At 37.1% G+C, this 13,751-nt stretch overlaps 1 protein-coding gene and 1 long non-coding RNA gene across 2 annotated transcripts in view; one reads left to right on the forward strand and one right to left on the reverse strand.

Annotated features, from left to right (window-relative positions):
* The window catches only part of LOC110350066 (uncharacterized), a 153,295-nt gene that overhangs the window by 56,517 nt on the left and 83,027 nt on the right, over positions 1–13,751 (forward strand). The window lies entirely within an intron of this gene.
* Positions 6,055–10,222, reverse strand: Actbl2 (actin beta like 2). The gene has a single exon (XM_004848498.3). The coding sequence runs from the start codon at positions 10,114–10,116 to the stop codon at positions 8,986–8,988; it is 1,131 nt and encodes a 376-aa protein (XP_004848555.1). The 5' UTR covers positions 10,117–10,222; the 3' UTR covers positions 6,055–8,985.

Genomic DNA, 13,751 nt, shown 5'->3' on the forward strand with positions numbered 1-13,751 from the left:
TTTCATAAGCATCAACCCACTTAAATATAATCTCCTAGGAGTTAATTTTCCTTCTCAATTTGAAACACTCATTCCATTTTGTCACTTAAATTCAAGTCTAGAGATGAAGGGATAATTATTTCTTAGTTTTATTAGATTAGGATTTTTATGAGTAGTCCTATTAGTCTTTCTAGAAGGATTGTTCACAAGAGTGCTTCTTTATATAGTTTGTAAAAATTTTCTGAAATAAATCAAATATAGCTAAAATGTTATATTTTATTAGTTTTGGCAAAGAATAAGGGGTCAATATTAAAGGAATTGGTAGAAATGCTACAGATTTTCCTTGGGAAGAAGCTGAGTTATCCAAGATATCTACACCTTGTTCATAAGTTGCTTAAGCATATTCCTTGGAATGGCCTGATAATTCATCACATTTTAAAGCATGTGTTTCTTTCTAAGCTGCAGGCCTTAATATTTCAGGGTCTGGAAATAAAAATTTAAAAAGTCAAAAATTTCTCACACAGTATTTTCAAAGAGAACAGGCTCCACAGTGTGAATGGTTTGAAGTTTTTAAATTTCCAAGCAAATGTTCACTTTCATCTGAAAGTATGCTCCATATGCCTAGTGGATCCATAGGGAGCATGTGTCCCTCATCTCATCCTTTTTCTCCTGGTGCAGCTCCTCATCTGGGAATTGTGCTCCACTGAAAAACACACCTAACACCAATCATTTGGTGATGCTGTAGGCTCTCATGGCAGTGAGTAACACTTCCTACCCCTACTTTAATTCGAGTCATGAAGACAGCACACAGTTGGCTCATGCTGCCTACCCAGTTTGGTCTCTCTCTTGAGCACACCGCTAAGTGGCAGTGCCATCCTGCTCTCCAGATCACATTAGTCCTTGGGATGCTGCTTTCTCCCTCTCTTTGCTGGAGAGAATGCCTCTCTCTAGCCTGGTGATATCTGTTCCCTACAGGGTCTGAACAGAAAGGATCTTGGATTTCATTTTTTATCTCAGTTGAACCACACATTTCATAGTTTGCTATCCCCACATAATCTACTGATTCTCAACCACCTCTGGCTTGCACCTGGATGATATATCATTTTTAGGAATTCTGTACATAGCTGCTACAACCAAAATCAAGGAGATCATGATATTTTCTTCAAATATAACCTCTGGGCAGAAGTTGTCTCATCCAGAACATTCTGATGAACGCACTACATACTATTTTTGGCATTTATAATCTTAGCACAGAACATGTTAACCATGATTAATAAAACTACAGTCATCAAGATAAAGGAGCATACTGCTTTCCACCCCCACCCCAGCAACATTATGCCATGATTTTGAATCTATTAATGTAGCCCACATGTATGAGTTCTAGATTCCCAACCCAACTGAGTCAGGTTGTCTCTGGTCTAATAGTTCTGTCTATTGTGCAACTCTGTCTTTCTGAGTTACAGAAAAAGGACTGTGGCCTCCACCTTTTTGCTATGTCAAGTATATTCCAACAAGTGTTCCTTTTTGGATCCTGAAAAAATTAAATCTGCAGCTCATACTTTTCCTCCCAAACCAACCCTTCGAGGGACCCCCCGTGGCTGGCGGTGTTGCTTTTACCTGGGGTGGGGGTGGGGATGAGCCTTCACCACTGAAGAAATTGAACCTTAGTAATCTGTCCATATAGAATTACAATAGCTCTGGGTTGTTTTATTCCTAAACATAGGTGTTCAAATGGTACTTACTCCAGGGGGATCCTCTAGCTTTATTCATACTCCGTCTTCTTACCATGATAAAGTAGCAAACTTACATCCCCTTGGTTTTCAAGATTAGTTATTTAAGCCAATAGTAATTTTCTTTCATGCCAGTTTGCCCAGTTGCAAAAGGAGCTAAAAGTAGCCAGGGGATAATTATAGCTTCCAATTAAATGAAATAATTTTTATTTTCACGTGGAAAAGAAATCTTCCTTTAAACCAGGGTTTAGCAAACTGTGGCCCATGGACCAAATTTTTCCTGTCACCCATTTTTCTGAAAATAAAAACTTTATTGTAATATAATCTTTTTAATTTATTTACATGTTGTCTATGGCTGTTTTTGAGCAACAGGGGCAGAGGAGTTGTGACAGAGACTCTATGCCCTGTGACTTCCATCTTCAGAGAGAAATTGCAGTGTGGAGGGAAGTTAAAATGTTGGTGTCTTGATTACTCTGCTGACCCCTACCCTATAAAACAGCCAGGAAAATATTTTCTTAGCACAGTATAACTAAGAAATGGATATGAGTGTAGTCTTTAGTGTTTTTTGCTCTGTGTGTCACCAGATACTATGTCATATGGTTTATGTATGGTTACAAATGCCTTGTTCCCAATTCCAGAGAGGAAAATTTGGCTTTTATTCTACATATTGTCAAATAGCCAATTAAATAAGATTTTCCATTTTTCAAGCACTGTTAGGATGCTTTCCAGATAAAGTATCTGTCAGCATATCATGCTGGCACATCTGTTGAGTAGATTTAACTGAACATAAAATTATAAAATGGTTAGGACAGCAGATTTGGAATCAAGGCAGGAATATCAAGGAAGCTGTAGAGTCTTTACAACTTTTGGCCTAATCTTTTTAAAAAGACAGTTATAGTTCCTTTCATATTTAAAAAGGAAGTCTTAAAATATCAATTGATTTAAGGTACAGTCTCTCTACAGATATACACATGTATTGGGTATACTAGAGCCCCTAAAATAATTCAAACTGTACTTATCAACATCTGGACACAGTATTTGGCAAACCACATGCTAGTTCTTAGTTTCAAACATTTTTGAAAGAAATCCTTCATAAATTTGAAGCAGGCTGTGCCTAGGTACCAGAAAAGCTTAGTTTTGGATACATTATAATGAGTTATTACTGAGTCAGATACCTGAAACTCTGTGCCAATTCGGAGCTTTGAGAAAAGAGGAAATTACCACCAAGGGATTACAAGCTAAATACACTATTGCACTCAATTCTCTCTTCCTTTCTTCCTTCCTTCCTTCCTTCCTTCCTTCCTTCCTTCCTTCTTCCTTTTTCATCCTTTGTTCCTTATTCCTCCTCCATTCTAAAACATTAGCAGTTACATAGCACATACTCCAAAAGGTGGGATTGATTGATCAGTCAGAAGAAGGGAAAATATATTGATAAATAGATTATTAAAATCTAGCTTTATATGTGAAAAGCATGGGAACAACACATGGAAAAGGAAAGAGAAAAAGGAAAAAAGAAGAGAAAATATATCTCAGAGGAAAGACAATACTAGCAAATGAAGCAGACGCTGATAGACAGGAGCCAAGAACAGAGTGGTAAGAAATACATAGTGCAGAACTGTGATGTTCATGAAATACACGAGAATTCACAAATTCACTAACTTATTAATTCAAACTGTTCTTGTTGAGTTAACGCTATGTGGATGTCATTAGGAAAATCCTGGAAAATTTAAAGGTGCAAAAACACTGTCTCTGTCGCTGACCTGTGGGTACTTTTTGATGCTATGTCAGGACCACCAAAAAGTAGTGTGCTATCTTTCCATTGCTGGGACAAAACACCTGACATATGCAACATCAAGCAGATAAAATTTATTTTGGCTGTGTTTTCAGAGACTTTAGTTTCTGGTTGGCTGGCTTTGAGGAAGCCCCTCTAGGTTATGTCCCCAGAAGCCTTCCTCAAGCAGGCCCCACCTTCTAACAGCACTTTCAGCTGTGAACTTACTGATGGAATAATATAGTGATCAGTTAGCATCCTTATGATAATCATCTTTCAAAGCCTCCACCTCTGAATATTGCTACACAGAGGATCAAAACCTCAGTGCATGACTCTGTGGGAGTCACTTAATACTTACACCTTAACAAATATAGATATGTTTGTGGTACGTTTATAATACCAATATACTGGTAAACAATACAGTAGAGGCACAAAAGAGGAGCTTGTCTCTTTTCCTAGGAAAGGAGGATCAGTAGGCTATAAAGGTTTATGGTGACACTTGAATTTATCCTTAAAAGTTGTGCACTTCTTTAGAGTTTCTTTAAGTTTCTACTATGGTCCAATGGAAACTTTCAAAATGAGAATCAATAACCTTACTAGCCCTAGTAAATAATGATCATACTTGTTCTTGAGCCATCTAACTTATTGTGTTCAACATAACTTGTGTGAGCTTTGAGACTTAAATCAGTGACTCTATTTACTCTGCAAATCCTTTGATCACTCTGGCTTTAAAGTGTTCTAATATGCATAACCATATACTTTGGACTGTGTTTAGTCTGTGAACTAACTAGCAGTTTCTCCTACTATTGGATTATAAATTCCTCAGTGTTTTAAAAATATTAGTCTAGTAGATTCTGGTGTAAAGTATTGAATTAATAAGTTGTGGAATTAATAAATAAATGTGGTAAGGTCTTTGTCACCCAAAGGGTTATCTTATGATTATCTGAAAAATGCAGTACTCATGTCTAAGGCTTCCTATATTATAGAGTTTTGAATTGGTCTCTAGGATACAGTCCAACCTAGGACTACTTTCTCTCACTATTGGAAAATGAACAGTCTTGGGCTGGGGATTTAGCTCAGTGGCACCATACCTGCCTCACAAGCGCAAGGTCCTGAGTTCGATCCCCAGTACCAGAAAAAAAAAAAAAGAAAGAAAGAAAAAGAAAATTAAGCACTCTTGGTTTTGTTCATGAAGTCTTTGCCTATCTCTGTCCTCAAGAGTTCTACCTATTCTCTCTTCCAGCAGATTTAGTGTTTCTGTTTTAATATTTAGATCTTTGATCCTTTTTGATTTTAGTTTAGTGCATGGTGAGAGACATGGGTCTAGTTTTAGTTTTCAGCATATAGAAAGCCAGTTTTTCCAGTACCACTTGTTAAAGAGGCTATCTTTCTTCCAGTGAACGTGTTTGGCCCCTTTGTCAAAGATAAAGTGGCTGAGTGTTTCTGTGTTGTTTTTGCCTCTTCTAGTCTGTTCCAGACTGCATGGGAAATAATACAAAGAATCAACAACTGGAATCTCATCCTATTAAAAAGTTTTTGCACCACAAAAGAAATAACCAACAGAGTGAAGAGACAACCTACTCACTCTTCACTCTGTTTTAACCAGTAGTCCTTCAGATAAAGGATTAATATTTAGAACATATAAAGAACTGAAAAAATTGGACCCCCCCAGATTTAAAGACCCAATCCAAAAATGGGCATCTGAAATTAATAGACACTTCTCAGATGAAGAAGTACAAATGGCAAATAAATATATATAAAAAATGTTCGACATCGCTGGCCACCAGCCATTCCCCTTCTGAGTATATTCCTGAAAGAATTAAAAGCATCATGCCACAGAAGTATATGCATACCCATGTTTATAGTGATATAGTTTGTAATAAATAGCTAAATCTTGGAAACAGCCCAAATGTCCATCAACTTATGAATGGATAAAAAAGATGTATTTTTATACAATGGAGTACTACTTAGCCATAAAGAAGGATAAACTAGAGACATTTATAGCTAAATGGATGCACCTTGAGGCCATAATCTTAAGTGAAATAAATAGCACATGTGTAAATACTGAATAGTTTCTCTGGTGTGAGAAACTGAAAGGGTAAATAAGGACCAAAATGTATAATAGATAATTTGAAATTGGAAGAAATTGTTCAAAAGGAAAGAGAAACTGGGAAGAGGGGAGGGAGAAAAGAAGGAAGGGGAAAGAAAAACAATGAGAAAAGAAGGAAAGAAATGGAAACAAAGCTTTTGAAAATAAGGGGGGGTACAAGGGGTTGAAGGGGGGAGGGGATTGGAAGACAAAGAGGAATCAAGATATATCGCATACAGGTACAAATTTCCTTTGCTAAATGTGATCGTTGTGTATATTTAAATTGTACCAATAAAATTAATTTAAAAAATGATCAGTGGTTACTAAGGATTTGGGAAAGAGAAGTATGAAAAATGCAAAGGGGATTTATAGAGTAGAAAAATTATTATGTACGGTGCTATAACTTTGGATAGATGAATTTGTGAAAACCAAACAGAAAATAAATCAAATGAGATTTTACAGAGTAAAGGGAACATTTACAACTTTGGAAAATAGAAACCACTTTAGTCCTTCGAGTGAAATGCATGCATTTAATTAATAGTATGTGATAAGAAACTGAGTCAGAGGTCATAGAAGCTACAATAGTAGAATAGCAATAACATGATTTGATTACAATTCAACAGGACCAAGTTATTATAGAATATCAAGATTTTCATTTCCTGATAGAATTTTGTATTGAGATTGAGAAATAAATCCAGTTCTTTGTACTAAGTTTTAATCAAATACATTCAAATTTTGAAAAATAAAGAACTCCCTTGTTCTGTGTACTTAACTATAGTGTAACAAATTTCTATGTAAAATTTAAAACACTTTCCTTCAGTCCTTGATAGTTTTTGGAATACATGAATTTGTTTTTTAATGTGCTTTGAGATATAAATGTGTTTGAATCTTTTCTCATATTATTAATGAAATGTTTAAAATAAACTTTGAATAAATTAAATAAAGAAAAATAAGCACACCTCATTGTAGGCAAGAATAGTGCAGGCACTAACTTTGGAGCAGAAAATATATTTTCAGAAAAACATTGTCCCTATTGGGAAATAATTGGGGGAATGGCGATACAGTGCTAGCCTTCCATAGCTACTGGAGATGCTTCACCAAGGGAGAGTGAAAGTCATTTACAATGGTATCAGTTTCATTTGGGAGGATTTCTTCAGTGCTGTCGCATCTCAGGACGAAAATGCCCACTCCTTTCCTGACCTGGAAGTCTATGGTGTACTTTGGGTTCTGGGTTCTCTGGAGCTGTGCTTACTCTAGTTGGCTGCACGTTTGGACCTCCCACTCCTCACCCTAGGTTTACTGAATCAGAATTTCTGAGCCTAGGGTTCTCTAAGTAATTTGGTTGATCAGCTAGGCTTGTGAGCCACTGGTCAATAACATGTCAGTGTAAGTAAATGATATCCATTCAGAAATATAAAGTTGTAAGATGAGCAGTTTCCTTCTTAAACTCATCCATAATCAGTCAATATTAATGAATAGGAGAACACCCAAACATCTGAGGTTTAAATTTCTGTTGCCATTAATTATAAAATTTGTATTTTCACTTAATGTTATAGAGTCTGATAGCTGACTCTAGATATCACCTTACCAACTCCAGTTTACTGTGTCCCATAAATTTTCTGTGGGTGGAGAGAGGCAGTTTTTCTGGTAATTCAGAATGTAGGTCAGAATGTTTGTGAGAACTACTCACTCTGCCAATTAAAAGGGCTGTAGCATATAAATCCAAGATATTATTGTTGCCATTACTCCTGGCTACTAATTACCCAAATGCCAGATCATCCACTAAACCCAAACTTTTAAATTGAGATTATGAGAAATTTGTAATCTTATCTGACAGGCCATCTTTTCTTTTTAGTTGCCTTTTAACATTTAAATGTTCAAATGTACCAGGTGTAAAATTGGAACAATTAGGTGAATATATCATACAGATAGGTTAACCATCTCTAGATTATCCTTTGGTACTTTGGGAAGGATTGTGGCAGAACAACAAGCAATCCAAGCATGCAAGTATGAAGCAATTTTAGTTTAATGAGAGGAGACCCCGACTTATAAAATAAAGTGCCTTTGCAGATTAATTTTGGGTAAATGATTTTTAAAAATTATGTTACAAGATAAAGGAAATAAGGAATAATTAAATTATTTGAAAAGTTTTATATTAAACAAAAATGCTTAAAGACTTATTTAGGGGTTTAAAATGCAAGCAGAAGTTTCCTAAGAGGAAAAAAGAAGAAATTACTCCTTTCCAAGACAATACCTTAATAAGCAACCCAAATAAATATATTAAATATTTACATAAACCCCTGAAAATACAAATAATCCTGATAGCCAAATAATCAGAAATCACATCATAGATTAAAATAAACTCACTAAGAATTAAAATTGGCTGTTAAAGCATCACTGGATTCATTAGCATATTTTAGGTACATTGATATTTTCTAAGATGTTAACATCTGAGAGACACTCACATAAAGAAGTATTGCTAATCACTAGACATAATAAACAATTATTCAAAAATATTTCCAAGAACAGAACTAGGGCTACTACACTGTTACTAAAATTTATAACTCACAAAAATGTTGCAGCTCAATTTCCTATAGTGAAATCCTTGCATAAGAGAAGTGTCTAAAGTCATAGCTGACAGAAATCATTCTAGACTTGTGTTACTATGCAAAGAAATACAAGCAAAATTATTGACATCAAATTGTACCAGAATGACATTAATTTGATATGACAATGTCTATTTTAAAAATCAGGCATTATCTGTAGGTTTGCTATTTTGCAAGTATGAGGAGTTTCAATAAGTAAGATGTTAAAACAACAGACCAGCAGATTTATATACATCAATCTGTTCATTTAAAAAGGGAAACAATTAAAAAACAGAGATGCTAAGACGATGACTGTTGGGGAAGAAATTAACATTAGCTGTTCAGATAGCCAGATATACAAATATACTTTAATATGTAATATTTTATTTCCCTGGTGTATATATGTATATAGATATTATTTGCCTGTACAATTCTTATTTAACTAATATATATTTCTTTTTAAAGCAGGTTTAAACAGGTTGCTGTTGTTGAATATTTTATCAAGAACTAGGTTTTAAACCTTGGAAATTCTGAAATGACATTTCTCGTGATTTTACTTCTTGTCACTTATTTACATTTAAGCAAGCCTATATATCTCAGAGTCCTATAAGAGAAGACCATAGAGTATGGTATCAGAATTCTCCTTCAGTTGACAGAGATCATGATATGATTAGCTGGAGCAGAGCCCAGGAAACTTGGATGGAGAGACAGATTTGCTGGTTTGCACACTACGAAGAGTGGACTATTTACCTTAATTCTAGTGGATGATAGTTGTACCATTACTGTGGCCGAGAAAAAGGAAAAATAAAAGCCTCTTAACACGGAAGCCCATTAGAAACATTTTCTATGAACGATGGGAGGACCAGCCTCATCATATTCCTGCTTACTGATCCACATCTGCTGGAATGTGGACAGGCTGGCCAGGATGGAGCCCCCAATCCAAACAGAATACTTCCGCTCTGGGGGAGCTATGATCTTGATTTTCATGGTGTTGGGCGCCAGGACTATGATTTCTTTCTGCATCCTGTCAGCAATGCCTGGGTACATGGTGCTGCCTCCAGACAGCACAGTGTTGGCATATAAATCCTTACGAATATCTACATCACACTTCATGATAGAGTTGAAGGTTGTCTCGTGGATTCCACTGGACTCGATGCCCAGAAAGGAAGGCTGGAAAATGGCTTCGGGACATCGAAAGCGTTCATTCCCAATGGTGATAACCTGTCCATCAGGAAGCTCATAGCTTCTTTCCAGGGAAGAGGAAGCAGCTGCACTGACCATCTCTTGCTCAAAGTCCAGAGCCACGTAACACAGCTTCTCCTTGACATCCCGCACAATCTCCCTCTCAGCTGTAGTGGTGAAGTTATAGCCTCGTTCCGTCAAGATCTTCATGAGGTAATCAGTCAGGTCTCTGCCTGCTAGATCCAGACGTAGAATGGCATGGGGCAGGGCATAACCTTCATAGATGGGCACAGTATGGGTGACACCGTCCCCAGAGTCCATCACAATTCCTGTGGTCCGTCCTGATGCATAGAGGGACAGCACAGCTTGGATAGCCACATACATGGCCGGTGTGTTGAAGGCCTCGAACATGATCTGAGTCATCTTTTCCCGGTTGATCTTCGGGTTGAGAGGTGCCTCAGTGAGAAGGATGGGATGCTCATCTGGTGCCACGCGGAGCTCATTGTAGAAAGTGTGATACCAGATCTTTTCCATATCGTCCCAGTTGGTGACCACTCCATGCTCAATGGGATACTTTAAGGTCAGGATGCCTCTCTTGCTCTGGGCCTCATCCCCCACATAGCAGTCCTTCTGGCCCATGCCTACCATCACTCCCTGGTGTCTCGGACGCCCTACCATGGAGGGGAACACAGCCCGAGGGGCATCATCACCCCCAAAGCCTGCCTTACACATGCCTGACCCATTATCTACTACCAAGGCAGACAGCTCATTGTCAAACATGGTGCCTGCTGGACTCTCCAGATCGGTACGTAGAATTTAAATATAGGAAAAATAGTATGATATGCAAAAGAAAGAGTAAGTAAATCTAAACCCCTCCAGAGCTGCCTTCAGAGAAGTCTGTAGTGTGAACACAAGTATTTAAAGGACTACTCTGACCCCTCCCAAGTCCTGTCCCACCAGTCTCCAGCATTTTTCCTAGGGTCAATTTAAAAAGTATTAATAATGATGGTGATTATAAAATTTATTAGTAGTCCTTCCTTCATAAGGAAGGAAAATTAGCAGCCAAGTAGCCAAATCACAGGTTACTGTAATTAAGCAACCCACACAGGGCTGTCAGCCTGCTTGGCAAGGTTTCTAGATAACTATGTGATTCAATGGGGGATATAAAAACTAGATGAAAGAGAGCTAGTAGTGGGTCTGGGTAACATGGTCAGGAGGCCCACTCCCTCCTTAATGTGCCCTCTGGGTCTATTTTCTCTACACAGCCTCTAACTTTTAAATTTTAATATATTGTTCTCATGAAGGATTTGAGTCTGCAAGTTTTATTTTTTAAGATTTTTTTCCTTATTAGATTCCTTATCTTATGGTATGTCGTCATGATAGAAGCTATTTCAATGAATGGAAATAATGAGTGGTGAGGGTGGCCTGACAGCTATAATTATAATAAACTTGTACCATGAAAAACAGAGATATTTAATAGACTTCTACTCTGTCAGAGACCAAGTAAAAGCAATAGAGTGATCAGTGAAGTAAGTTATTATAGATCTTTCTTTTCTGATATAAATTTTTAGTAACCTGATTTTATTAAGCAGTTGCTATCCCTAGACATTGTTACCAGGGCTAGGGTCTATTTGGCCCATGTTGACTACACAGAGGCTGAACGTCAATTTTCCTGCATGATTTATTAAATAAAACGCAATTTATAAAAATGTTATTCATTTACAATAACTCAAGTAATAAAACAATAAACAAAATTAAGTGATAAGATAAATCTGAAAACTATGTATTTGAACTCATTGTCAGTGGAGTGCCCATTTGGTATGAAGTGGAGCCTTATATCCTAGATTTACTGAGTGCTGCCTGAAAATTGCCTTTGAACCAAAAGATGTTTGGTACTGAGTCCATATAGCATCACCAATGCTGTGAGAGGGTAGTAGATGTGGGATTTGGTGGATGATCTGCTAACTTCTGTTTTAGTTTTGCCATCACCAAGGAAACTTTTATCATTTATATAATCTTGCAACAAGTTTGTGCTCTTTTTTTTAATGAAATTCTTTTATTGGTACATTGTAGGTATACAACACAATTACATTTCTCATTGGGAATTGTACCTTTACATAATGCATCTTGATTCTTATTTTTTCCCCATTCCTAGCCCTCCCTTCATGCCCTCCACCTTTCCCTATTTACAAAGACTTTATTTCCATTTTTTCCATTTCTCATCATTTTTCCTTTCCCTTCTTTCCTTTCCCCTGCCCCTCCCACTACCCCTACCCCTTTGGACCTTTTATTCCTATTTTACATTATCAATTATTCATTCTAATCATTGGTACATTTTAGGTATACAATATAATGACATTCATCATTGGAAATTTGCACCTTTACATAGTCTCTCTTGGTTCTTATTTTTCACCCTTGCCCAGCCCTCCCTTCAACCCCTCCATTTCTCCCTATTTACAAAGATTTTGTTCCTATTTTTCCATTTTCTCATATTAATCCCATTCCCTTCTAGCCTTTCCCCTAGACCTTCCACTTCCTTCCCCTTTGCCACTTTTCTTCCTATTTCACATTACCTATTACACATTTTAGTCCTTATTTACACTTTCAGTTTCTCACACCAGAGAAACTATTCGGTATTTATACATGTGTGTCCTATTTATTTCACTTAAGAGTGTCACCTCAATGTGCATCCACTTAGCTATAAATGTCTCTAGTTTCTCATTTTTTATGGCAGAGTAGTACTCCATTTTATAAAAAAACCCACATTTTCTTTATCCAGTCTCCAGTTGATGGGTATTTGGGCTGTTTCCAAGTTTTAGCTATTACAAACTGTGCTGCTATGAACATGGGTGCACATATATCACTGTGGTATGATTCTTTTAATTCTTTGGGGAAGATGCCCAGCAGGGGAATAGTGGGGTCAAATGGGACTTCCAGTCCTAGTTCTTTGAGGTATCTCCATACTGATTTCTACAGTGGTTGCACCAGTCTACACTCCCACCAGCAGTGGAGCAGGGTTCCTCTTTCCCCACAGCCCCACCAGCATTTGTTATTGGTTGACTTCATGATAGCAGCCATTCTTTCTGGAGTGAAGTGGAATCTCAGCATTGTTTTCATTTGCATCTCTTGAATGATCAGTGATGTTGGACAATTTTTCATGTATTTGTTTGCTATTTCTACTTCTTTGTCTGAGAAATGTCTGTTCATTTCAGATGCCCATTTTTGGATTGGGTCTTTAAATTTGGGAGGTCTGATCTTTTTAAGTTCTTTATAGATTCAAGATAGTAGACCTTTGTCTGAGGAAGAGCAGGTGAAGATTTTTTCCCACATTGTGGGTTGTCTCTTCACACTGCTGGTGGTTTCTCTTGCTGTGCAGAAGCTTTTTAATAAGAAGAGATCCCAATTGTTGATTGTTTGTGCTAGTTCATGGGCAACTGAGGTTTTGTTCATAAAATCTTTTCCTACACTGATGTCTTCAAGAGTTCTATCTAACTTCTGTTCCAACTTGTTCAGAGTTTCTATTTTAATATTTAGATCTTTAATCCATTTTGATTTTAGTTTAGTGCATGGTGAGAGATATAGGTCTAGTTTTAATCTTTGGCAAGTTGAAGCCCAATTTTTCCAGCACCATTTATTAAAGAGGCTACCTTTCCTCCAGTGAGGGTGTTTGGCTCCTTTGTCAAAGACAAGATGCTGAGTGTGTCTGGCATTGTTTCTGCATCTTCTAATCTGTTCCACTGGTCCTCAGGTCTGTTTCTTTGCCAGTACCATGCTGTTTTTATCACAGTAGCTTTGTAGTAGAGTTGCAGGTTGGGGATTGTGATACCCCCTGCCATGTCTCTGTTACCTGGAATTGCTTTTGCTATTCTGGGTCTCTTCTTGCTCCAAATGAATTTTTGGATTGTTTTCTCAAGGTGTATGAAGTAAGCTGCTGGGATCTCAATTGGAATTGCAGTGAATCTATATAGCAGTTTTGGAAGTATGGCCATTTTCACTCTATTAATCCTTCCTACCCAGGAGCAGGGGATGTCTGTCCATTTTCTGATATCACCTTCAATCTCTCTTTTCAGAGTGCCATAGTTTTCAGAGAAGAGGTCTTTGATTTCTTTCATTAGGATGATTCCTAGGTATTTCAGTTTTTTGGATGCTATTGTGAAAGGAATTATTTTCCCTATTTATCTCTTGGTGAGTCTGTCATTGGTGTAGAGGAAAGCTATTGATTTTTGTGTGTTGACCTTGTAACCAGCTACTTGACTGAATTTGGTTATTAATTCTAGAAGACTTTTGGTGGAGTTCTTGGGGTCTTCTATATAGAGTATCATGTCATCTGCAAATAATGACAATTTGACTTCTTCATTACCTATCTTTATTCCTTTTATTTCTTTCTCTTGTCTAATTGCTGTGGCTAATGTTTC

The sequence above is a fragment of the Heterocephalus glaber genome, unplaced genomic scaffold (assembly GCF_053883595.1).
Source record: "Heterocephalus glaber isolate CG9 unplaced genomic scaffold, H.glaber_assembly_v1.0 deba00001538, whole genome shotgun sequence".
Lineage (NCBI taxonomy): Eukaryota > Metazoa > Chordata > Mammalia > Rodentia > Bathyergidae > Heterocephalus > Heterocephalus glaber.